The 26541-nt window shown below is 44.2% G+C and overlaps 1 protein-coding gene across 1 annotated transcript in view; it reads left to right on the forward strand.

The window, feature by feature from the left end:
* The first annotated feature begins 220 nt into the window (after positions 1-220).
* The window catches only part of ghrhrl (growth hormone releasing hormone receptor, like), a 28873-nt gene continuing 2552 nt past the window's right edge, over positions 221-26541 (forward strand). Inside the window, exons 1-12 of the mRNA XM_076275458.1 lie at positions 221-244; positions 1864-1916; positions 1982-2076; positions 5787-5894; positions 6990-7081; positions 10703-10800; positions 16430-16559; positions 20445-20598; positions 22788-22848; positions 23929-23998; positions 24199-24290; positions 25371-25500. Coding sequence (XP_076131573.1) covers positions 221-244; positions 1864-1916; positions 1982-2076; positions 5787-5894; positions 6990-7081; positions 10703-10800; positions 16430-16559; positions 20445-20598; positions 22788-22848; positions 23929-23998; positions 24199-24290; positions 25371-25500 — 1107 coding nt within the window. The remainder of the gene's footprint in view (positions 245-1863; positions 1917-1981; positions 2077-5786; positions 5895-6989; positions 7082-10702; positions 10801-16429; positions 16560-20444; positions 20599-22787; positions 22849-23928; positions 23999-24198; positions 24291-25370; positions 25501-26541) is intronic.

Below are 26541 nucleotides of genomic sequence, written 5' to 3' on the forward strand. Positions count from 1 at the left end.
AATTGCCTCCATTATTTAAATTCTTCCACCATCCTTTTCATGGCGTTTTTTTGTTGTTGCTATTTATGTCCTTCCCGCTGACATTTCTAAAAGAGCTTTATTCGCGACTCCATGTGTCCTTCAGATTGTTGTCATTGTTTCCTTGAAACTGGAATCTGTGGCCCCGGTATTCAGGCTCACAGACAGATCTCTCTGAGGGTAGTCCGGAGATGTGATAGACATGGTGGTGGTGGTGGTGGTGGTGGTGTGTATGGGGGGAATAAGGAGGTTCCGTGCCAAAAACTGAGAGAGATTCAGTAAGAACAGATTGACCATCTATCAGGCAGATGGACTGGCTGTCACGGCAGTGGCTGGAGGAGGGAGAACTGACAGGAAGGACTAACAGATGAGCGTAGCGGCTCGGAGAGGAACACAGCAGCTCAGAGGTGGACACACAGATTTATGCCTCATTTTCATCCAGGGTCATTCAGACGGACAGTCAGGCATCTCTGTAGACCTGATAAAGAGTGTTCAGTCTGAAAAGGGAATGGCCCTATTTGTCTGTCTTTCTTTTCGCCTTTCAGTCTTCTTGTCTCGCTTCCTCTTACCTTTCTCTCTCCCTTATGTGTGTGTGTGTGTCTGTGTGTGTGTGTGTGTGTGTGTGTGTGTGTGTGTGTGTGTGTGTGTGTGTGTGTGTGTGTGTGTGTGTGTGTTTGTGTGTGTGGATTCCAGTACCTGTGTGTGTGGGAATATGTGTATTGTTTTGGTACAAACAATCATCAGTTATGAAACATAACCCTCAATTTCCTCAAATCAAAGCACAAATCGTTATACGAAAGATTATGCTATTTATATCTCCAGTTGCCTTTCAAAATGGCCAGCAATTTCCCCTGAGGTGCCAAGGAAATTAGCCTGGAGAGATTCCAGACCCAAATCTGAAAGATTATGGGTCTGGCCACGAATAATGTAATGGCCCAACTCGAGGGGCGGCACCAAGCATGCATTTGAAAATCTCACTGCACGCAATTGGATAACACTATACGATCAGTGATAACTGACTGATTCCGGACTTTGACGCAATTGGATAACACTACGACTGTCATCTGTTCAGCTCGCCTATATCAGATATGATTGGTTCCCCGCGATGCAAGGGGCAAAAGTTACGTGCATCATTACTCGTTGCCAGAGTCTCTCGCTGAGCAAATGCTTCCGCAAGAACTCTGGATTCCCAGGGTACAAGCAAATATGAATTAAGCCAATCTTCAATAGTAAGAAAATATAATTCCATACACACACTCCACCGTCACTGACAGCACAGCTGAAAGAGACAGATGAGCTCTTGGCTGCAAATGCAACACTTCCCCCTGTGTTGCCATTGGCCGTGCCATTGACTGCATGGTCACCTCTGTGAAGGAGTCACCTGTCCAGGGCAGGTGGACACTAGGCATCTAGCCAGGGACTCTGAGAAGGGAACTGAGTTTGTTTTGCTTCTATCTTCCAGTAGGTCTGTGTTTGCATTCTATAAAGGGGCTACAGTATGTGACTGAAGCATGTGAGTTGTGTGTGTGTTCGACTCTGTTTCTCACTATCTGGTGCACGGATCTCTGTGAAGGGAACATCTTTCTTTGCCGCCACGCGTTCCCCTTCCGGCGCCCAAGCTGTCGACTTACAGATGTTCACACTGTCTCTGTTTCCTTCCCTCATCTCTCTCTCTTTCTTTCTCACTGTGTCTCTGGTGCTCCCAATTCCTTACCGTCTCTTCATCATCCTCTTCTCTCGCTCTCTCATACTCTCTCTTCATCATCCTCTTCTCTCGCTCTCTCATACTCTCTCTTCATCTATCTCTGTATCTCTACCACAAGTTATCATCTCTGTTTTTTTCAGCCTCTCTCTCTCTCTCTCTCTCTTTCTCTCTCTCTCTCTCTCTCTCTCTCTCTCTTTCTCTCTCTCTCTCTCTCTCTCTCTCTCTCTCTTTCTCGTGTCCTCTGCAGGTGTCGGCAGGGCTCCACCCTGAGTGTGAATACATCTACCAGCTCGAACAGGAGGAGAGACGCTGCCTCAGACAGATTGAAGAATATGGGAACACCTCATCCTCAGGTCTGTCTCTCTATTACACACACACACACACACACACACACACACACACACACACACACACACACAGGAAGATTCTTTTTGCCTCTCACTGTGAGAAAATCTCAGACAAACTCTCTCTCTCTCTTTCACACACACACACCCATGCACAAACACACACACACACACACACCCATGCACAAACACACACACACACTTTTGCACACTCACAGGTTTTCCCATTAACTTTATTTTCAGAATGAATTTTTAACACACTTTACCCATAGAGCCAGGGGGTACCACCATAACACCACCTCACATGAACAGAAGCCCCCCCTCCCCCCCTTCCCCCTACTCCCAAGTGCAGTCCCGAGGCGTGAGTGAGGAAAAAAGAACTTCCCAGAGGACGAGAGCCGACCTCTCCGGGGGAGTCCAGCTGCTCAGGACAGGCCCCTGAAAAAGAGATTAAAAAGTAGCTCTGGAAGATACAGTTGAGAGGGGGAAGTCTGTGGAGAGCAGGAGCGAGAGAAGAGAGGGTTTGGAGGAGATAGAGCGAGAGAGAAGAGAGAGAGAAGAGAGGGATTGGAGGAGATAGAGCGAGAGAGAAGAGAGAGAGAAGAGAGAGATTGGAGGAGACAGAGAGAGAAGAGAGGGTTTTGGAGGAGATAGAGAGAGAGAAGAGAGAGAGAAGAGAGGGATTGGAGGAGATAGAGAGAGAGAAGAGAGGGGTTTGGAGGAGATAGAGAGAGAGAAGCCAAAAATCCAATTTTCCATACAGCTGTCAACTCAACTGGTGATGACACATACCAGTTCCCAGGGGCAGCAAGTGTGACAGGGCACGTCAAGTCTAAAGGCACTGGCCAGGGTTCAAGTGTCTAGGGGAAGGCCAAGTTAACAGAAAGAGATAGAGCTGGATTAACTTGAAGGGGACTATAGGACAGCCAAGGCTGCCAATTCAGTGACATTATAGTGTTTGGATTCGCCATATGATTCTGGTCCACTCCATATTAAATGGCTTCTTCCTGACCTTGGCCCATGCTACACACTTCTACCAAGTTTTGAGAAAATCTGGCTTGTAGTTTTGACTGTAATCCTCCTGACAAAAAAACCAACAAACAAACTTTACCGTGGCTGAGGTAATATGATCTGAGAGCTTGGAAAAGGTGATCAGTTGAGTGGGGATGTACTGGCTGCCTGCAGTAAAAAAAAAAGGTTGCACAGAATTAGCAAGGTTATTGTTGCACAGAGAGCCTGCATCAACACAAACTCTTCATGTCAAACATGAGTACACTAATAAGTAAGGCAGTACTAAACAGCAGTGCAGCAATGTCTCGGGAGGTAGAGGAGTCGTTCAGAGTCAACTGAAGGGTCCTGATTCTTGCCCTTGAGCAAGAACCTCAAACTTTTCCTGATGTGCAGGTTGGCACCTTGCATGGCATCCTCCAGTGCCACCCTTCAGGTGAATGTGTGGTATTACCAGTGCCACCCTTCAGGTGAATGTGTGGTATTACCAGTGCCACCCTTCAGGTGAATGTGTGGCGTTACCTTGTAAAGGGCTCTGGCTGCTCTGCAGTGTAGAAAAGCGCTATATAAATGCAGTCCACTGACCATAAACTAAGGTTCCAATGGTGTGCTGCTAAGACAGTCTATTAAAAAGGAGTTGAGTGTTAGATATTTCCATCCCTTTGCTCAACTTCAGGATTGGCCAGAGTGGTTTATGAGCTCAGGCCCAGTGATTAACAGGTAGGTACTCAGCTATTGAAGGCTTTACAGCAGCTCAGGGGAAATTGGTCGTGTGGACTGCAGTGCATCAGTCTAGAGCCACTAACAGCACATTAACACATTTTAAATTATTGGGTGACATTTCAAGACAGATGTGTTTCTGGTCACCTTGTTTATGGCAACAGAACAAGATAGGTAAAGAGATGCTATCAAGATAACCCTGCAATTAGTCCATTTGCTATTTTTTTTCTTCTTTTTTTTAAATGGAAGGCTTTGTGATAATGGCTTCTGTTATTTTTCATTTCATTCCATGCAGTGTTTTTTTCACCAACCACAGAATGCAGGAGCAGGAGTGCGCGTCATTGTCATGGTGATGCAGTGCCAGATGCAACGTGTCACTGTTCTTAAGCACCCTCTGGAACACTTCATTATGATTCACGTTGAGATGTCCCTTTGACCCCTATTAAGTTATCACAGTGTCACACCGGGCAGTGGCCCTGACCAGGGCAGTGCCTGGGGAGCCTCTGAGGAGTGCGTTAGGGAGTGCTGGCTCTGTCCCCTTCAATTAACTGGAAAAGTATTGATGTGAAAGTCATAAAAAGGAGCACACCAAGTCATCTGAAAAACCCAAGTGCATTTTTCCGTTCACAGTTTAGATTGGGAGCTGGCGGTGAAACTAAGCTGATTTGTATTCCAGTCCCATTCCTGTTTGTCACAATTTGGGCAGACGGAGTATGAATGAAATATTAATGCCATCCCACAAGATATCTCCTGGAACTTCAGCATGATTGATTTGATATTAGATTGTTTAACTTATGTATCATCTGCTATTGAGGGGTAAACTCGCTTTATAAGACAGACATGTTTATGTGAGACATGGAGGAAGTGATATGATGCATGTTTTAGAGAACAGGTAGACACATGGGTCTTCTTTATTCTTCATTTGTTGGATTTCACACACTGTTTCACTTCTTTGTTGAAACTGTTAGTCTCTGTGTAGATATATTAACAGTGTTCAATTCAATTAAGAGCTCATTTTTTGATAGCTAACCAGGGTAGACCAATACCTACACTGAAATTGGACATTTGCCTCAGTTTCTACCCAACACTGACATCACTGTTCAGTCTGGTAGTTTAACATCATGAGCAGACAAATGAAGACACGTCATCAAAAGTGAAAGTTACACTACACACACACACGCACAAACACACACACACACACACACACACACACCAGAGATGCATTGCTGCCAGAGGTACATTGCTGCCTAAGTCTCTCTCTCTCTCTCTCTCTCTCTCTCTCTCTCTGCCTCTTGTTCTTTTCAGCTGCTATCTGTTTGGCTGTCTTTCTACATCTCCTTTGCTCTCTCCACAGCTTTCCTCCTCTCTTTTGTGCTCTGCTCTGTAGCTCCTCTCTTCATCGTTACCCCCCTCTTCATTTCTCTGCGTCTGAACGTGGGTCTATGATTTCCCCACGAGAGAAGTTTGGCAGCAGGAGTCTGTAATCACAGTCCTTTTGACAGACAGAAATAGTCCACCTCACTCATAACAGGAGGACAGATGCCTTGCTTTACCATACAGAATAGAGACAGAGCTGCCATTCAATCTACTCTCATGGTTTGTCCAGTGAACTCTCTCCATCTACTCCGTTTGTCCCTTTGACAAGCTGCCAGTCCAAGGGCGTCAGACTGGGCGTAAAATCAGTACTGATTACTAGGGCCCCAAGGGGAGTGAGGGTCCTTGAAAAGTCTGGAATATATTTTATTATATTTATTATGGGGGCCCATCAGGAGGACTGCCTATGCATAGGGCCCAGGATCTTGTGCTACGCCCCTGTGCCAGTCTGTTGATGTCATGAAGTCATGACATTTCTCTCTTTCCTTTTCTCTCTTTCTCTTTCTCTCTTTTCCTTCCCCCCTGTGCCTGTTTGTGTTTCCTTTCAAATGTTTTCTTTCTCTTTCTGTCTCTCTACCCCCCTCTGTCTGTTTGCCTGTCTGTCTGTGGTTGTAAAGGTTGTCTGCCAGAATGGGACAGTGTGGTGTGTTGGCAGGCAGCAGAGGCCGGAGAGACGGTCCAGGTGCCCTGTCCCGCGGTCTTCTCTCTCTTCCAGAACATCACAGGTGGGCTCCAATGCACTCCGTGCTTTCTGTCACCATAGTGTTTAGAGCACCCGCTTAGCCCTTAAAGGTGTGGGGTTTTGAACATAAGATTCCGTTCTGCAACAATTCAAGGTTCTAAAATTCTATTTTGAATTCAATGAACGTTCATTTCCCAACATTTTAAGGGTTAAGATTCATTGTGGAATTATTATGGCACTGTTTGACATATTGAATGATGAACAGATTTTGTACACATCACTGTGAGAATAGTTTGCACACCTGAATGTTTCAAAGTGAGAAATAGTGCAGAGTAAACAAGTGCTCAATATCTTGCCCCATGACATCACAGATGACTGAAATGTAATTTAAAATCCATGAAATGTAGTTTTTTACAACTGACATGAATATTAATAAATCTTTCCAGTCTCTAATGTTTAATTGATGGGTGGTGATATTGTTTGAGTATTTTTAATTATAGATGGCAGTCACTGACACATGAAGCTTTGAGAATAGGAACTGCTTCCAAGAATGAGTGGTTTAGTGACTCATGTTAATTAACGAGAAAAGAAAATAACAACAAATTAATTTGACTCATATGTAAATGACACACTAAATTTTTTAAAGTTTATGCCCTTGCCTGGGAATGTCTATTGGGCACTCCAGCCAGGTTCAAAGGGCTGAGATCCTCAGACCAGCCGCTCAAAAATCACCAAATCCATAGCAACCTCCGTGATGCAAACGGAGGCTTGTGAGGTCCATTTGCTGCCTTTGTGATGTGATGAAAAGGGCTGGAGCGCAAAGAGCAAGAGATACAAAGAGAAGAAAAGGGGTGCAGAAAATGCAGGCTTTCACCTTAGAACCTGAGGAGTCTCTGTATCTCAGGTGACAGACTGAGGAGTCAGGTTTATTCATATACGTGTGTGTGTGTGTGTGTGTGTGTGTGTGTGTGTGTGTGTGTGTGTGTGTGTGTGTGTGTGTGTGTGTGTGTGTGTGTGGGTGTGACTGGTGTGTGAGTGCACACAGGAGACTGGGAGAGAGGAGAGAGAAAGAGCTGGAGTGTGACTGCTTCTTATCTGACCTCTCGCCGCTTCCTATCTGACCTCTCGCCGCTCGTAGGCACGGTGAGCCGCAACTGCACGAGCAGCGGTTGGACGCAGCCTTTCCCTCTGTACCACGTGGCCTGCAGTGTGGACGATGACATACCGGAGGTGAGCCGCCCTCCTGTTTCCCCTCAGAGTGCACTCTGTCCCAATTTAGCAGTTGATGTTCACAGTTGATGACGTTCACTAGGCACTCTGTTGACACACCATTCAGCATCGTATAATTCAATTTCACTTCAATTTCATTTCTTTAAATAGCAGGGCTGTCTGAAGGCGCTTTTGTAGAACCCAAAATCTGAATCACTTTTTACAAGTGCATTGGCAGAAGAAAGAGATGGGAGGGGGGCTGGGAAGTGGGCAGGGAAATCACCTTGTGGTTCTCATTTTACAGTTTCAGGGGCCAAGTGAACAGCCAGTTCAACAATATAATTTAGCTGAGGACGAGGTTGCAGGAAGAGAGAAAAGGGCATACGCTCCCTGCCTCATTAACCTTGACTGTGTGCGCCCTTACATCACACACTTAGCCCCCCCACTGTGTCCCTTCTGAGCTACTTGGTGGTTTTCAGCAAAAGACTGCCAATGCACATACACAGAGGAGGAGCTGTCATGATTCAGTTCAAATTACCCAAGTTAAACATAGCAATCACTGCTACGGTAATGTAATTATACAGTCACTGACAAAAGTATTGGCACCCCTTTAGAAATTTTGTTTTTTAAGCAATATACACACACTTTTTGGAGTTTTGTTTTTGAGAAAAACAAACAAACCAGGACCATTTCAATAGAAACAAGTCTGATGCTGTCCTCACAGGTGGAATACCCTGTATGGAATGGTGCATATTTCATTATCCTAAAAACCCAGAGTCCCCCCCATACCAGGATGATTCGACCCAACCTGTCACATGACACCTGCCATCACCTGTCAATTACTGTCAAAACTCAAACGATGGAGTCGTGGTTGAAGCGTATACGGTAATTCGTGTGCGCTGGTTAGGGGGTACTTGGCTGAAAAAATATTTCACAGGGGGTACATCACTGAAAAAAGGTTGAGAACCACTGATTTAGAGGTCCTTAGACAAAAATAATGACCGGTAGAACTTTGGGAAATCCCATTCAAGTCAATGGAGCGTTCTACTTGCATTGTGAAGAGCCGTTTAATAATAGACTGTAATTAAGGTAATAACTTATATACAGTAGCCGCTCATCTAATATAGAGGTGAGTGAAGAGGTGAAATGTGTTATAGTATGTTCTAGTCGTTATCTTTTTCTGTTTTCTGCATGCAATTTGGGTGTTTCAATATATAACACAGCTTCCTGTGGCGATCAGGCAACGTTTATTTTGTACAGAAATGTGCAGTGCTTTTGTTTATGTAAATGGATGTTCATGTCAATGTTATGTCCATCTTGGGAACTGAATCTATATGCTTTACTCTCTGGGCCCTCTGAGAATACTGCCATGTTTAACAAGGATACAAGGATACAAGGAAGTTTATTGTCACATGCATATAGTTACTGGAAGTAAGAAATGCAGTGAAATTATGTCTGGTGTCAGCCTATTTGTGCATTAATGGGGGGGGGGGGGGGGGGGGGTAAAAAGTGCAGTAGAAGAGGGGTTTAGTAGATTAAGTGGCAAGGGCTGCATAAAAAAGGTGGGGGAGGATTGGGATTGGGTTGGGGGCACCAACAAGGAGCACCCAAGAGCAACAGGGGCAAGGAAAAACTCCCTTACCAAGGAAGAAACCTTGGGCAGATCCACGGCTCAAGGGGCTAACCCAACTGCCAGGGGTCTTGGTGTGTGTGTTGGGGGGATGACAGGGGAGATGGGATAGTGTGCTGTGTATGTGGGGAGAGGGCAATGTGCAATATGTGTGTTGGAGAAGCTTCCTCATGAGACAATGTGCTGTGTATTGGGGGGGGGGGGGGTGGGGGGGCAGTGTGCTGTAAGTATGTTGGGGATGTGTGTTGGAGAAGCTTCCTGATGAAATAATGTGCTGTGTATGTAGGGGGCGGGGGGGGGGGGCAGGGACTTACTATTGCAAGCAGAGTACTGTATGTATGATGTATGTGAGTGATGACAGTGAAGATGTGTGTGTGGGCGGGAGGGGAGTGGAGCAGTGACTGTGTGTGTGTGTGTGTAGTGTGTGTGTGGGTAGGTGGGGGCAGTGTGCTGTAAGTATGTAGAGGATGTGTGTTGGAGAAGATCCTGAAGACAATGTGCTGTGTATGTAGGGGGGGGGGCAGTGTGCAGCAAGTATGTAGAGGAGGCTTACTGTAGCAAGCAGTGTGCTGTATGTATGTGAAGTGATGACAGTGATGATGTAAGTGTGTGTGTTGGGGATGGGGGTGGGGTGGGGGGTGGGGGGGGGGCAGAAAGGCTAGGCAATCAAGGACATGGGTAGATGGAGGAGAAATCAAAAATAATAAATAAAAAGTTCTATGGAGATGTGCAAAAGTTGGAGAAAGTCAGATATGTGTGTGTGTGTGTGTGTGTGTGTGTGTGTTTGTGTGTTTTGACGTGTGATGAAATAAGAAAATAAATAAAAGCATAGGGAGAGGGATGTAAAAGTGCTAAAAGTCTTGTAGGTGTGTGTGTGTGTGTGTGTGTGGGGGGGGGGGGGTCATGAGTGCTGAGTAGTGAATGAGTGCAAAGTCAGTATAGTGTGAGTTCAGAGTTGGGAAATGTTTGAGAGTGCTGAGGAGTGAATGTGTGCAAAGTCAGTATAGTGTAAGTTCAGAGTTCGGATGGCCTGGGGATAAAAACTTCTCCTAAGTCTTTCAGTTCTGGCTTTGTGACAACATAGGCGTCTTCTTGATTTCAGCGGTAGGAATAATCCATTGTTAGGATGAGAAGAGTCCTTCAGAATCTTTTGGGCTCTTAGGAGTACTCTTCTGGAATAGATATCTTGTAGAGCAGGGAGTTGAGTTCTTATAGTACGTTCAGCTGAGCGCACTACTCTCTGCAGAGTACTACAATCTCTAACTGTGGAGTTCCCATACCAGGTGATGATGCTACCAGTTAGAACACTCTCAACCGCTGAAGTGTAGAAGGCCTTAATGATGGATGTAGAAACTTTGAATTTCCTTAGCTGACGAAGGAAGTAGAGTCGTTGTCTGGACTTCTTCAGAACATATTGAGTGTTAACAGTCCATGTTAAGTCTTCAGTAATGTGGACACCAAGGTATTTAAAACAATGTGACTCTCTCTACAGGTTGCCCGCTGATCATTAGTGGGGTGTAACTGTAGTTCTGCTGCTGCCTTCTGTAATCCACTACCATTTCCTTGGTTTTATTGATATTCAGTGTCAAGCTGTTAGATTGACACCACTGTGCCACCTCATCAACCTGATCCATGTAGAGCTGTTCATTGCTGTTACTAATCAGGCCCAAGATCACTGTGTCATCTGCAAACTTGATGATGGATGTGTGACTACTGTTGGCTTTGCAGTCATGTGTGTAGATGTTGTACAGCAGTGGACTCAAAACACAGCCTTGGGGAGCACCAGTGCTGATGGTTAATGAGTCAGATGTCAGACCCCCCACTCTAACCACTTGTGAACGGTTGGTGAGGAAGTCAAATATCCAGTGACACAGGGTGGTGTTCAGACAACACAAAGCTATGTTGTCATAAGAAACATTTCCCAAGACACTAGCCTGCTATTTGACAGGCAGGGCATATCAATTTGAATGTCCTCTAATTTGATTGTCATGTAATTTGATGTGTTATTTCAGGAGTCATACTTCGCCACAGTAAAACTGATCTACTCTATCGGCTACGGTGCATCACTGGTTTCTCTCTCCATTGCAGTGGTGATCCTGCTACTCTTCAGGTAAACACACATATATCCTCCTCTTCCTCCTCGTCTTCCTCCTCCTCCTACTCCTCCTCCTCTTCCTCCTACTCCTCCTACTACTCTTCGTTAATGAGCCACTAAACAGCTTCTATGACACCACTCAATCAATCACTGCCTCAGTCCACTGTTGTAAGGAATTAATTACATTACAATTAATGCACACCACCTAATTGAGCCTTTTGCTAACACACTCATGGTTCAAGACAGATGGCAATTTAGGGCTCTTGGGACTAAGCTAACCATAATGTATAGAGTGCCCTTTGCCAAGCTCCTCTTTGAAATGTATTTTTGTGTGCAAGCTGGGGAGACTGTAGATAAGACTGTCTGTGGATTATGTTGAGTGTGCTCAGGACATTATAGAGAAGATGAGAGAGATGAGTGGGAGAGATTGGGAACAGTGCTGGGAAATGACCATGATATAGACCTAACCCCGTATTGACAAGGGACCACTTGCACCACAGCTCTTGCACTGTGGGATTTAGATGTTCGTTTGTCATCTGACGTTACCATGAGCACAGCTAGTGTGCATGTGAGGATACGTGTTTCATGAGTGGTTTTGTGATCTGTGGTGTACAGTAAGTGCATACCAAAGCAACCAGGTGTTGCATAAGGCCAATTAGTTTGAGTTTTTGGGTGTGGGCTTTTACTTGTCTGTCTCGGGGACACGGCACGGTACTCAATACTTGCAAGTGTGCAAGAAACAACAAATAACAAGAAAAGCCCTGGACTCCTTTCATGCTTCTGTTGAATGCTTTTCAATTTATCAGACAATCTGACTTTTAGCGAATAATACACATGCACGCACACACACACACACACACACACACACATACAGACACACACACACACAGACACATACACATACACATACACATACACATACACATACACATTCACGCACACAAACACACACACACACACACACACACACACATACATATACGCACATAAACACACACACACACACACACACACACACACACACACACACACACATACACACACACACATACACACACATAAACACACACACACACACACACACACACACACACACTCACACACACACACACAAACACCATACCACACCGGTGTACAGACGACGCTTTGTCCTCTATAATCGAATCACCGGAATGTCCCCCTGAATGGACAATCAATTGCCATGGACCATCGACTGCCTGCAACCCACCGTCTGAAATTGACAAATTCATTAAAAGAGGGACAGGCTCCTAACTGACGGGAACAGGGTGAAGCTGAATGAAGAAAGGGCGCTGGCGGCAGATAGGAGCTAAACGCGTGTGTGTGCTAAAAGCGATGACATTAAGTCAAGTCAAGTCACATTTATTTATATAGCACACTTAAATGCAATGTAATTGACTCAAGGTGCTCACAGAAATGAAATAAATACAGTAATAAAAACAAAAATATAAATGACAAAAAATAAAAATAAATAAATGGAAATACAACATAATAATAACTAGATGTACCGCAGAGCGGTACAAAATATGATCGCCGCCCAGTCCAGCACATTTTTTCCACAAAAATAAATCACGCTGAAAGGCCTATATGATTCTAACTGTCGCACTAAATTGCATTATCCACACTCAATTCTCACTGGTATCTTCTAGACAACAAGTATCAAAACATGATTAGTTCATAGATTTCACATGTAAAATTAATTTTATACAACCCCACCCCCATCTTGCCTGTTCATAATTCTGAGAAATTCTTGAATTGTGTGCATGTGTGCGTGTACATGTTTATGTTTATGTGTGTGTGTGTGTGTGTGTGTGCGTGCTTGTGTGTGTGCCTGCGTACAGTATGTGCCTGTGTTTGTGCCTATGCATGCATGCGTACATATGTCTACTGTGTGAGTATGTGTCATACTTATGATTACTGTGAATGTATGTGTGCGTGTGTATCTGTTTATGCACATGTGTGCATATGGAATGGGTTAACATGACCCCTGAAGGCAAACATTCGGAAAAAATTGGTCATCCTAGGCCCTCCTTTCGGGGGGTCCAGTCCAGCGGGGGGGCTACAGATCAAAACGAAAAACGATGGTTCCATGCTATCCATGTGGGGTTACATGCCCACCAAGTTTCGTGTACCCCGGTCTTTCAGTGTCCCGGGAATCCTTGTTGGTGTAGGTCACTAAATGTACACATAAATTATTTTATCGTAAGGCCCCCCATGAACAAAAGTTCCTAAGCTAACCATAATGTATAGAGTGCCCTTTGCCATACTCCTCTTTGAAATGTATTTTTGTGTGCAAGCTGATGGGACTGTAGATAAGACTGTCTGTGGATTATTTTGAGTGTGCTCAGGACATTATAGCTTCGCTGCGTGGCGGTCATAATAATAATAAACAGATTAGGATTGTAGATAAAAGAATATATGGTTACTGAGTTAACAACTTAGCCTGTGAGTAGCGATGACACTGGGAATTGTCACAGGGGGTGAGTAGCCATGTTTTTTTTAGCAGACTCTTAGCACTTTTCATAAGCTATCAAACTTCAAGAGCGAAGAACATTGATTGAGGGGTCAGTGACATCTTACTTATCCAAAATATAAAAGTGAAGTCTGTCATGTCAACAAATGCATGAAGTAGATAGTCAATTAAGTACAGAAGTTTTGAAGTGACCATGACTTTTGCCATCTGTGGTAGAAGCATCATTCTAAAACTGATAGTTCCGGTCCTTGATTGTGATTGGCTGAATCACGTTCGATGCTGTTGTAAAATCCAGCATAAACATACACCTTGACTGCATTTCGTTCTATATTACTGCACTACCATAACTTGATAGTAGCTGCGTCTCGACGTTGCTTGGCAACCATTCAGATAGAGGAAATATATTTCTTGGCGGAAAAATGATTATCTAGGAATAACTTGCTATATTTCTAGTTGCTGTGCCTTTACTTTATGAAACTTTACCAGGTATTTATAGTAACAGTTTTAGAAAAGCAATAAGCCTAACAACGCCCCTTAGCTGTTGTAGAATCAGTGTAACCTACGGCCTCTCGGGGCTTATTGCTTAATAAGTCTAAATGTCACACAGGATTGTGGTATCATACATGTCATACACAGCTAGACAACAACTCTGGTAAAAATAGGAATTGATATTGATTGCTTTGGGCTCATGGCGAGGTCTTATGAGGAGGGTCAGTCGGAGGTGCTGGGTAATTCTTTGTTTCAACAGGACAAATTCAGCCCAATGATAGGCCCGGAGTCTGATGCGTCCAAAAACACATGGCCGAGTTTTAGAGAAGCTGCCGTCTTCCCTGGTACTCTTCCAGTCTAGAGACCCAGTACAACCAGAGCATGTGTGTGCATGTCATCCTTTGCACCCCATGTGTCCCCCCACAAAAACCATGGATGCCTAGAGCAGCTGTAGCTTGAAGTAAGCCGTGTAATCTCTTCATCCATGCTACTTCAGTGGGGGGTTTGTTGGCCCCTGCAGTGCAGAATGTTAATTGGCTGCTGTCCGTGGTGCTGAAGGAGCCTGGGTACCGCAGCAGCCTATGCATACATTGGACTGGACTGGACTGGACATACGCTGGACATGACTGAGAGGTTCAGGAGGTCATTTGTTCCGGCCGCCATAAGACTACATAACGGACCTGTTTGAAGCCCATTAATTATTTACTACTAATGATAGTAGCTTGTTTTGTGACTCTTTTTATTTTTTTAACTGTTTTTATGAGTGTATTGCAGTGAGAATGCTTGTTGGTAGACAACACACTGCTGCTGGAATTTCCCCTGCGGGGATGAATAAAAGTATCTATCTATCTATCTATCTATCTATCTATCTATCTATCTCTGCACTCCTACCTGGACACAGGGACATCCGTGACTCATTTCCAGAGTACATTCAGAGCTGGGCTAGCAGATTGGGGTGACGCACAGATTGGAGAATGTGATGCTGTTTTCGGTGTACTGATTAAAAAATGGGTGTGTTTTTAATGAGCCATTTGACCAAGGCAGCGGGGTCGGAAGGGTCAAATGACATCAGAATTCTGACCACTCGTGTTAGATCTGCAGTTCCAGCCCAACCTGCAAACTGTCAAACACTTTGGGTCTGTCTAATGCACTTTCACTGCAGGATCCTGCCGTTCAAGGTGTTTTGCTCTCTCTCTTTCTCTCTTTCTATTTTTATTGTCTCTCTCTCTCCATTTTCTGATTGCACCTTTTCTCTTTGTTTTTATTCCACTCACATCTTCTTATCTTATTTCATTTTCTATTCATTCTTTTCACAACTTTCATACTTTCAATACCCTTTAATGTTTAGATAAATAAGATCAAAATGTGAAGAGATGAAAAGATAAATATGCTCCCTTTGTCTCAACTAGGAAATGTTCTCTCTCTCTCTCTCTCTCTCTCTCTCTGAGTGTGTGTTTGTGTGTGCGAGAGAGAGAGGGAGAATGAGACCGAGAAAATGTGTTAGTATGTGTGTGTGAGAGAGAGAAAATAAAAAAGACAAAATGTGTGTGTGAGTGTGTGTGTGTTTCTTGAGGGGCAGGGGGGTCTGTCAGAGAGAGGCATTTCTGCTGATGGACTCACGTAGTAATAGTCGGCCAATTGATGTGACTGAGGTACAGAATTGGCTCGAGGCGTCTGGGCAGTGGCATTAAGATGAATGATATGGCATTTCATTTGTCTGCCCCAACTCAGACAGAGGATTACGCCACTTCGCTTTTGTGCATTTCAAAAACCTTGTATTTGCACGACTACCTATATGTATAACTATGCAGCACAACAATGCAGTTCTTTGCCACTCAGCTCAAGGACAAGCAAAGACTTTTTATTTTTCAGATGAGTTGTTAAATCCACAAGATCCTGCTGCAGCTTTTATGCATGTGGATGTACTGAATATATGAAATGTATAGCATTCCCTCTGTTTCCACAATCTCTTATCAGAAGGTGCTAGTCTCCCACCCCACCCAACCTCACCTCACCCCACCCAACCTCACCTCACCCTACCCCACCCCACCCCACCCCACCTCACCCCTCCCAACCCCACCTCTTCTTCCCCTGTGTGTATCAGTCTCACCTCTTCTTCCCCTGTGTGTATCAGTCTGTGTGTATCACTCTCAACTCTCCAGTGGAGCTTGCCAGCTGGCTGCTCGTAGCTTGTAGCATTAGAGCTTCGAGACGTGATAAGGCTGAGCCGTCTGAACCCCTCTCACCGTAGATAAGACAGGGAGCCGGTGTCAGGCTCATTACACAGACATGGAGGAGAGCCTGATTCCATTTCCTATCATCCACCTGACTGCCATTCCTTGTAACATAGACTTTATTCACAATTTGAATTCTGGCCTTAAGCATCTATTCAAACACCTGCTGTTTATTTGGAAACAGCATGTGCATTTATATGGATTAAAGAACCTGGAACCATACTACACCACAGAATGGAACCATACTACACCACAGAATGGAACCATACTACACCACAGAATGGAACCATACTACACCACAGAAAGGGTTTCATTTCTGCTGATTCTGATCCTATATGTATGTTTGTGTATGCGTGCGTGCATGAGTGTGTGTGTGTCTGTGTGTCTGTGTGTGTGTCTGTGTGTCTGTGTGTTTGTATGTGCTTGACAGGCGACTCCACTGTGCGCGGAACTACATCCACGTTCAGCTGTTTCTCACCTTCATTCTAAAATCCGTGGGTGTGTTTGTCAAAGACGCCACGCTGTTCAGCGAGGATATGGACCATTGCACACTCTCCACGGTGAGTCAGCTAACGACTGCACACCTGTCTTCTAATCGCTTCATTCACTCTCTGTGCGAACAACAGCCACTGTGACAATCAAGACAAGCAAACAATTTCCTCATGAGTCACAAACAATTCTCTCAATGTACAGTATTCTGTCTTTATCTTCAAGCATGAAATTGTAATCTCTGTCTCTCTCTTTCCCTGTCTTCCCTTCTCCCTCCTCCTCTTTCTCTCTTCTCCTCTCTTCCCCTCTCTCTTTCACTCTCTCCTCTCTTCCTCTCTCTCCCCTCTCTTCCCCTCTTCCTCTCTCTCTTTCTCTCTTCCCCTCTTTTTCCTCTCTCTTCCTCTCTCTTCCCCTCTCTTCCTCTCTCTCTTCCCCTCTCTTCCTCTCTCTTCCTCTCTATCTCTTGCTCCTCCTCGGTCTGCCTCTTCAGTCCCTTTCTACTTTCCTTTTCTCTCTTTCTGTTTCTCTCTCTCCTCTGTTCACTCTTTCTCTCCTACTTCCTTTTCCCGCAAAACACTTCACTTGGGCAGTCTGCCCACGTGCAGTAGGTCAAATCGTTGTTGACCAACTGCTGGACTTCACCTTAACCAAAACCATCCCCCTAACCTTAACTGGAACCATGCTTTAGAAGCGTGTCAACAGATAGTGTGTCGATAATCTGAGCATCTGGACATAGTCTAAAGGGGACTAACCAAGTAAATTGTGACCTTTTACCCTTACATTCTTTCTCTCCATCTCTCTCTCTCACACACACACACACACACACAGACACACACACTCATGCACACACTCATGCACACACACACACACACACACACACACACACACACACACACACACACACACACAGACAGACACACACACACACACACACTCATGCACGCATGCACACACACATAGGTGCCAACTCTCCCGCATTGGCCGTGAGACACACGCATTTGATTAGTTTTACACACTCACACGCCACACCTCCGATTTCTCACGCTGAAGTGTCAACCCGGTCGGTCAGATGCCTGAAAAATAAGTTTAGCCTATCTATAGATCTACCTGTTGAGCCACGGTTATGCTTTCAGAGACGGTGAGAGGGTTCAAGAGCACCCCCTGTCTTTGGAATTTTCTAAATTTTCTCTCATTTGCGATGCTACTTCAGAAGCCATCCCAGGCGCATTCCCCCCGCATTTCCCCGGCTTCAGGTATGCTTTGAGTAGGCCTATTATTGAGTATTTTTCAAGCTGAAGTGTCAACCTGGTAGGTCAAATACCTGGCAGATGAGGTTCAACTAAACTAAACCTATACATATGATACCACACATCAGGTGAACGTGCGGAATCTAAACTTTCCAATGATATTAGCGCCAAGTTGCTGTGATAAATGGTTCGCGAGAAAATTAACATTGAACTGACGTGCAATTTAGGCTAATCATATTTGCATTTTGCACACAGTGCACACCCATTACTCTCGGTTTAATATTTCACTAACCCTTCACACAACACGTGGCAAACCCAATATCACAATAAACAGCAACCCGTACCGAATACGAGGATATATAAAGCATGCCTCTGTGCAATAAGTGGTTCCTGAGTAATCCGGTTTTGAAATTGCAACACATTTCTACATAGCCTCATTGGGGCGAAATTATAATGTATTCTAATGCAAACTATTTGTCAGTAGGCCTACATACATTTTTGTAAATTGCTCAGCCATAGATTATCCAACTATCATGGTTCTTATATTGTCAGGTTCCAGCCAATCCCATTACAGATACATGAATACATTTATATTGGCATGCTTCCTAGTGACATTAATGCAAAAATATGAAGAAAATCAAATAACGAGACACAAATATTGATATAAAGCCTGACATAAGCCATATGCAAACATTCACATCATGCAGATATGGGTACATCCTGAAAAATGAATAGCATGTAGGCTATAGGCTATGGCCATTACAATGACCAATATATTATCTTAAATAAACTAGCTGAATAACACAGGTGACCACTTCTGCATAATTTCATGGAGTGCTGAAATGTACACACATTTTTGAAAATTTCTGAACTGTGAAATGTAGCATATGTTTTTGTGGTTGTGAACTTATTGCAATATCACCATTCCACCTGTGTGTGCATGGTTATAATTCTGAAGTGCAAAATAGCTACAGCACAAATATTTCCATAAAAATAAGCAAGTCTGACCTCTGAATTTATTTTGAAAGTGCACCTGATTGATGCATTTAAAAGTTAAAATATACAAACATTTCTTAAATTCTTACAAAACACCCACCCACTTTTTAAAATTGTTAGTTTGGACCCCCCCACTTTTGCCGTGCGAAATACCAGTGCTGTTTTCAGCATCTGTTTAGTGCTTCATTGTCATTTTTCATTGGATTCTCCCATTTGCGCGTAAGTCGTTCATAAACTTTTTTTTTTTTGCTACATGCATTCTCCCATTCCTCTTATGTCAAACACATAGTGACAAGCGCCAAATCCCCCTAAGTGTTGAAGAGATCAGTCATCCCCCTCACTTTTGATAAGGGAAAAAGCCTTATAGGTACGCCAAATAAATAACCTATAGGTTTACGCTAGGCTATGTAAAACTCCCCATTAACAGCATCACGTCACTAACCACAGCTAAGTGCAACTGCACAATCTCTATTCACTCTGTTGGATATCTGAAGCCAGTTTGTCTACTTAGATACTGTAAATCCTCAAATTATGGCCGGGGTCTTAAGACAAAGTATAGGCCTTTAGGGGCAGGATTGTAATCGAGACAGCCCTTTATTTTCTTATGCGAGTTTTATTTTGAGACATGCGTTTCTTGGAGCGGCATACTGGTAGGCCTTCAAAAGCATGACATTTTCGGTTTAGTTTGATATTTAATTTACTTTTGGACTGTTTGATTATATTGTTAAATGTTGGGACTGATGGGCACTGAAATCTGGGGAGGTATTTGATTATCACTATTACGTTCCATGTAGTTGAAAGAGTGTCGGGATTTCAAACAAACCATCCACTTTCATGCGTTCATTGAACGTCTGCGGTGCTGTAATGGAAACCTTATTGCGTAGCCAAGTAGCCTATTGAGTTATTTTTAAATTATGCATGACTTAGTTTTTATTAATTTCGTAGGCTAGCTTTATTTTGTTATATAGAAGTATCTAAATAACCTGTTAAAATGTACCAGAATTCAGGAAATTGCATCTAGTCCAAAAAATGTTTTATGGGGGAGGACCCCCATACCCCCCCTCTGAAATGTCCCACCCACTTTCACAATGCCTCCGACGCCCATGGTCCTAGTAGTAGGCTAGATCCCTTTGATACCAATGTTCATTTAACTCTGGGAGCGAGCTCACAAGCCAACAGAGAGTTGCTAGACTAGCCCTGGAAGCAAATGTTATTTGTAATTTGTCATTTGCTGCCGCTAGGGTGTGTCTAGATTTCTAAGCTACCAAAATGCACCAGAATACAGGAAATCACATCAAACAAATGAAAAAAATTCTGGGGGAGGACCCCCAAACCCCCCTTCCACATATGCGACAATTAGTGGGGAGCCCTTAATACATGTGGGCCCAGGGGCCCGAAAGTTCATAATCCGTCCATGCCTGGTCCCTACACCTGAGAACCACTGATGTACGTTTTTTTTACTGTACGGTATAATGCTGAATGAGCCAAACAAAAATTTCCGCAGCATTTTTAGGTTGGCCCCACCAAATCTCACTCCAAGGTTTTTTGAAACGTTGGCAGCCCTGCACACACACACACACACACACACACACACACACACACACACACACACGCACTCTGCCACCCCCCCCCTCTCTGCCTCTCCCTCTCTCTTTCTCTCTGTCTGGTCACTCTTGTTTTTTATTCTGTTTCTCTCTCATGTTCTCCCTGCAGGCAGCCTGTAAGGCAGCGGTGGTGTTCTGCCACTACTGCGTGATGTGTAATTTCTCCTGGCTCCTGGTGGAGGCGCTCTACATCAACTCTCTCCTGCTGGTGGCCGTGCCTCCCAGTCGCTGCTGCCTGTGGGCCTTCAGCCTGCTGGGCTGGGGTGAGCCATCTTACACTGCCACACTCGCGCTAAACACACAGTGGGGTACTACACACACATACACACACATACACTGTGCTGGGCCCCAGGCTTTTTGCTTGTAGAGATGAAGTGGGATATATATTTGGGCGTGTAGAGATGAAGTGGGATATATATTTGGGCGTGTAGAGATGAAGTGGGATATATATTTGGCCATGTAGAGATGAAGTGGGATATATATTTGGCCATGTAGAGATGAAGTGGGATATATATTTGGGCGTGTAGAGATGAAGTGGGATATATATTTGGCCATGTAGAGATGAAGTGGGATATATATTTGGGCGTGTAGAGATGAAGTGGGATATATATTTGGGTGTGTAGAGATGAAGTTTATTTTTGACTATATTAATGAGAATGTGTTTTAAGGGGAGGTTTTTCTACTGATACCTGATTGCAAGTGTGTGTCGGTGTGCATGTGTACATGTTGGGACTTAATCCCAGTCGCTTCTTTGCACACTCGCCTGTTTCATGAGACCATCAGCTCATTGCTTATCAAGCTTAAATGCATCCAGCTTCTGAGAAGTGCAATTACTTACTTTTTCCAGCTTCTTCGCAGTCCTACTTTTACTTGAACATGCTGAGATACCATCTCATGGCTTTTAATTGCATATGGAGATCTAAAGGAGATTTTAAATGTGGGGTAGCTAAATGTAGATGTTCGCTGGTAAGCTGTCCTCTTTATATAAGCTACCTTCTTTAACCTTAACCAGACACTGGAGACATTTCAAAACACATACAGTGTACTCATTTGCCAATGTATTCATTTGCTGGATTATCAGAGTGATAGGGTTTTATTGGAGAAGAGTTCAATAGTACCTCTATTTCTACAGTTAAGTATGTCTATGTCTTACTTCAACACGCTGAGATACCATGGCTTTTAATTGCATATTGAGATCTAAAGGTGATTTTTAAAAGTGGGGTAGCTAAATGTAGCTGGTGAGCTGTCCTCTTTATATAAGCTGCCTTTAACCAGACACTGTAGACATTTCATTTGTCTACAAAAAACGCATACTCATTTACCAATGTATTCATTTGCAGACACTGAGTTATCAGAGTGATAGGGTTTTATTGGTGAAGAGTTCAATAGTAACTTTATTTGTATGTCATATGTCTATGGTTTGTGTTCCAGGAATAGAATGTGCCCTCTGGCAGTTTTGAAATGTGTTTGTTGTTTTATTCATCATTGTAATTTTCATGGTGTGATGTGCACGCTCTGTTAAATTGACTGACAACCTGCCATTACAAGGGCGGTCGAATCTTCCAAACCATTCATCGTCATAGTCATTATCCATGCAATTTGTTCAACAATTATCAAATTGTCTCAGAAGGGGACGGGCAGGAAAACAAAAAAGTGTACAGTGAACACATCATTAGAAAATCTTTGATCCTTTAATGACACAGCATTTCTGAATTGTATCCATGTAATCGGCCACTTTTAAAGCTTTAATTAGAGTTCATTTGTTTTTGTCCGATTCTGAATGCATCTCTGTTGGGACGACGGAAATCCCAAAGAGCATGGTGGGTGGTGGTGTGTGTGTGTGTGTGTATGGGGGGGGGGGGATACGATTTGCTGCCTGAGCACTTTCCAGCACTTAATTTGTAATATTTATTCACACTGGGCTCTTGCGATTGAGTGCTGCATGCTGCCATTATCTGACAAATTTGTTGAAAGCCTGCTGGCTGCCTTGGCTGGATCACAGCTCCATTTATTCCAGGATAAAGAAAACCTATATTCCTTAACCAGAGCTGTTTTCTGGCATCTGCCGTTATTTGCCAAAGAATCGCATTTCATTAGTCAGCTTACAGTGGAGGCTTGAGTTGGTTTGCAAACACTGGTGAAATGCAATTCCAGGAAATTTTGCCTCAAACACTCACCAAATGCCTCAACTCAATCCAGCACAACCTCCCCCCCATCCCCTCCTCCTAACCCGCGCTTCTGACCAATTACACATGTCTATGCATCATAATACACCCAGCGTTGCACCACTTAAGCCGGACCTTTTGTAAACACTTCTCAAAATTCACTCCCTCATTTTTTTTTATTCATTTTGTATTCACTTAATTTCTTCAATTAAGTCTCTCTCTCTCTCTCTCTCTCTCTTCTCTCTCTTTTCTCTCTCTCTCTCTCTCTCTCTCTGTGTTTTGCACAGGTGTGCCGCTGGTGTTCATCCTGCTGTGGATTGGCTCCCGGCTCGGTTTCGAGGACACAGGGTGAGTATGAGCTAGAAGTACAGGTGTGTGTGTGTATGTGTGAGAGTGTGTGTGTGTGAGAGAGTGTGTGAGTGTGAGAGTGTGTGTGTGTGTGTGTGTGTGTGTGTTTGAGTGTGAGTGTGAGAGTGTGTGTGAGAGTGTGTGAGAGAGAGAGAGTGTGTGTGTGTGTGTGTGTGTGTGTGTGTGTGTGTTTGTGTGTGGGTGTGTGTGTGGGTGTGTGTGTGTTTGGGTGTGTAACCTAATAACATACATGTGTGACAGATCTTCTACATGTAGACCACACATTACGTAAGGGATAATGGCCGCCAAGGTGTCCTGTTATACGGAATTAATGGACGAGGGCAGGGGGCAAAGAACTCCCGATGCGCAGCGGAGGTTGTTATGGTTACTATAGGCGGATGTTGTTATAGTTACCATTCATAAGCATTGATATGGAACGGTGATTAAACTTTTTTTTTACCAGATCTACTTCATAGGTGTCCTGTTATTCAGAATTAAAAGCCACCCCGCCAGCCAATCAGAATCATCATGTGTGTGTGTATGTGTGTGTGTGTGTGTGTGTGTGGGTGTGTTTGTGTGTGTGTGTGTCTGTGTATGTGAGAGGTTCCTAATGCAATGGTTCTTAAATTTTTCCTGTCATTCCCCACTTTGGAGGTGGGGAATTTTCAAGCCCCACTTGACCCCATCAAACAGCAAAATATATAGCATTCCCCCTGTTTCCACAATCTTTTATCAGAAGGTGCTAGTCAAAATATTATTGTCACACTTTTTAGTTTCATGTTACATTTCCCATCTCAGTTCCCTGGTTATGATGGTGCTTTCATTTATATGTAGGCCTGTTTATGATGCCAATGTGTATGTGTGGTACTGTATGTAGTTATGATCATACTTGTCAAAAAAGAATAAATGAATAATAATATGTAATGTATATAATGTATATAATGAATAACAAAAAAGACACATTTCCTCCTGCTTGTGGCGCCCCATCTGTCATGTCTCCATTCCCCACTAGTGGGGCCCGCGGCCGAACCACTGCTTTAATGCATACAGATGTGATTGATAGTGACAACTTCATTGCAGATGCTGGGACATCAATGAGGAATCTCCCTACTGGTGGATCATCAAAGGACCCATCGTGGTCTCCATAGGGGTGAGTAGGGTGTTGTGTGTGACACACAGACTTACACAGTTACACACACACAAACACATGTACACACACACACACGCGCACACACACACACACACACACACACACACACACACACACACACACACACACACACACACACACACACACACTCACACACACACACCTTACGGTACAGAGTCCGTGTCATTTCATTTCTCCAGGTGAATTTCCTGCTCTTCGTGAACATCATCAGGATCCTGGTGCAGAAGCTCAACCCACGGCTCATCCACTTCAACAACTCCTCCCATTACCGGTGTGTGTGTGTGTGTGTGTGTGTGTGTGTGTGTGTGTGTGTGTGTGTGTGTGTGTGTGTGTCTGTGTGTACATGTGTTTGTGTGTGTGTGTGTGTGTGTGTGTGTGCGTGGTGTGTGCGTGCGTGCGTGCGTGTGTGTGTCTGTTTTTCTCTTTATATGTCTCCGGTGGCGCTTGTCCACTATGGGGTAAAACCCCAGTGTCTGGAGTAAAGCCTCAGACTTTTTATATTTCCATGATTGAGGCCGGACCGGGGCCGCGGCCCAGATGGCCTCATTTGGCCCTGGAGTAGTGCAGGGCCAAAGATTCTAGAGCGGAACTCTGTTCTAGAATCTTTGGGCAGGGCCGAATCGGGGCTGAACCGAGGACTTTTTGGAGTGGAATACGACACAACAATAAAACTGGAGAAATTTAAAAATAGTGTGTGTGTGTGTGTGTGTGTGTGTGTGTCTGTGTGTGTGTGTGTCTGTGTCTGTGTCTGTGTGTGTGTGTGTGTGTGTGTGTGTGTGTGTGTGTGTGTGTGTGTGTGTGTGTGTGTGTGTCTGTGTCTGTGTCTGTGTCTGTGTGTGTGTCTGTGTCTGTGTGTCTGTGTCTGTGTCTGTGTGTGTGTGTCTCATGACAGGTAGTCCCTTTGTTTTCACACTGAAAAGACAGTTTAAGATCTCATGAATATGCAGCTACAGCTGCTCACAGAACATAGGACAGGCAGCATAAAATGAAACATGTGTGCACACATGCACACACACACACATGCTCACTCACACACACACCCAAATGGTTGCAGACCACAGCTAGGCTTACTCTCCTAGTAAGATCTTATGCATATGGCTCTGGACATCACTCACAAGTCCAGTAAGTGTGTTTTGTGAGGCTGTTAAATCTTTTAAACCTTTTAAACAAACGCTCCCTGTCACACAACCTCACACACGTTGTGTGTCATTTTACTTATTCTCTCTTTTCTCTTGCTCACTTGACTTGTTCACTCTCTGCTCTCTCTCTCTCTCTCTCTCTCTCTCTCTCTCTCTCTCTCTCTCTCTCTCTCTCTCTCTCTCTCTGTCACGCCTCGCTCCCCCCATTTCAGGCGTCTGACTAAGTCCACCCTGCTGCTCATCCCTCTCTTTGGGACACACTACATGGTCTTCAACTTCCTGCCTGATTACTTCAATATGAGTCTGAGGCTGTGCATCGAGCTCTGCCTGGGCTCCTTCCAGGTAAACCCCCCCCCCCCCCCCAGTCCCAATCTCTTAGTGAGCTCCCACGTTCTCTCACATTCTTCCCTGTTCCCTCATTTTCTGACGTTCTCTCACATTCTCCCATGTTCTCTCTTGATCTCTTTCTTTCTCTCATGTTCTCTCACATTCCCCACTGTTCTCTCATTTTCTGACGTTCTCTCACATTCTCCCATGTTCTCTCTTGATCTCTTTCTTTCTCTCATGTTCTCTCACATTCCCCACTGTTCTCTCATTTTCTGACGTTCTCTCACATTCTCTCATGTTCTGACGTTCTCTCACATTCTCCCATGTTCTTTCATGTTCTCTCACATTCGCCACTGTTCTCTCATTTTCTGACGTTCTCTCACATTCTCCCATGTTCTCTCATTTTCTGACGTTCTCTCACATTCTCTCATTTTCTGACGTTCTCTCACATTCTCTCATGTCCTCTTATGTTCTCTCACATTTTCCCATGTTCTCTCATGTTCTCTCACATTCTCCCATGTTCTCTCATTTTCTGTCACATTCTCCTGTTCTTCTCTCTCCTCTGCCTGGTGCTCTATCAACTCCAGCTCTCCAGTGGTATCTTGTTGGTGGTTTGGCTTGTAGTGTGGTGTCTTGATGGTGGTTCTAAAACTGATAGTTCCGGTCCTTGATTGTGATTGGCTGAATCGTGTTTGATGCCGTTGTGAAATCCAGCATAAACATACACCTTGACCGCAACAGTGTTAGAAAAGCAATAAGCCACTCGAGTCCGTAGGTTACACTGATTCTAGAACAGCTAAGGGGGGTTTTAGTGCCTAACAACGCCCCTTAGCTGTTGTAGAATCAGTGTAACCTACGGCCTCTCGGGGCTTATTGCTTAATTTGGTTGTGTTTGTTTGTTTGCAGTGTTTCCCCAGTGCTATGTGCTTCTGGTGATGGTGATGAGCTCTGTGTGGGCATATGGCCAGTCTGAGTTGTGCTCCTTCTGTTTCTCAACTCTTTTTTCATGCAGATGGAATGTACTGTTGTGCTTGTGTTCTATTGTGTTGTGTTGTG

The sequence above is a fragment of the Alosa pseudoharengus genome, unplaced genomic scaffold, assembly GCF_046254945.1.
Source record: "Alosa pseudoharengus isolate Yale_2024_CS ecotype anadromous, Long Island Sound unplaced genomic scaffold, YU_APseudo_1.1 YU_APseudo_1.1_scf_11, whole genome shotgun sequence".
Taxonomy (NCBI): domain Eukaryota; kingdom Metazoa; phylum Chordata; class Actinopteri; order Clupeiformes; family Clupeidae; genus Alosa; species Alosa pseudoharengus.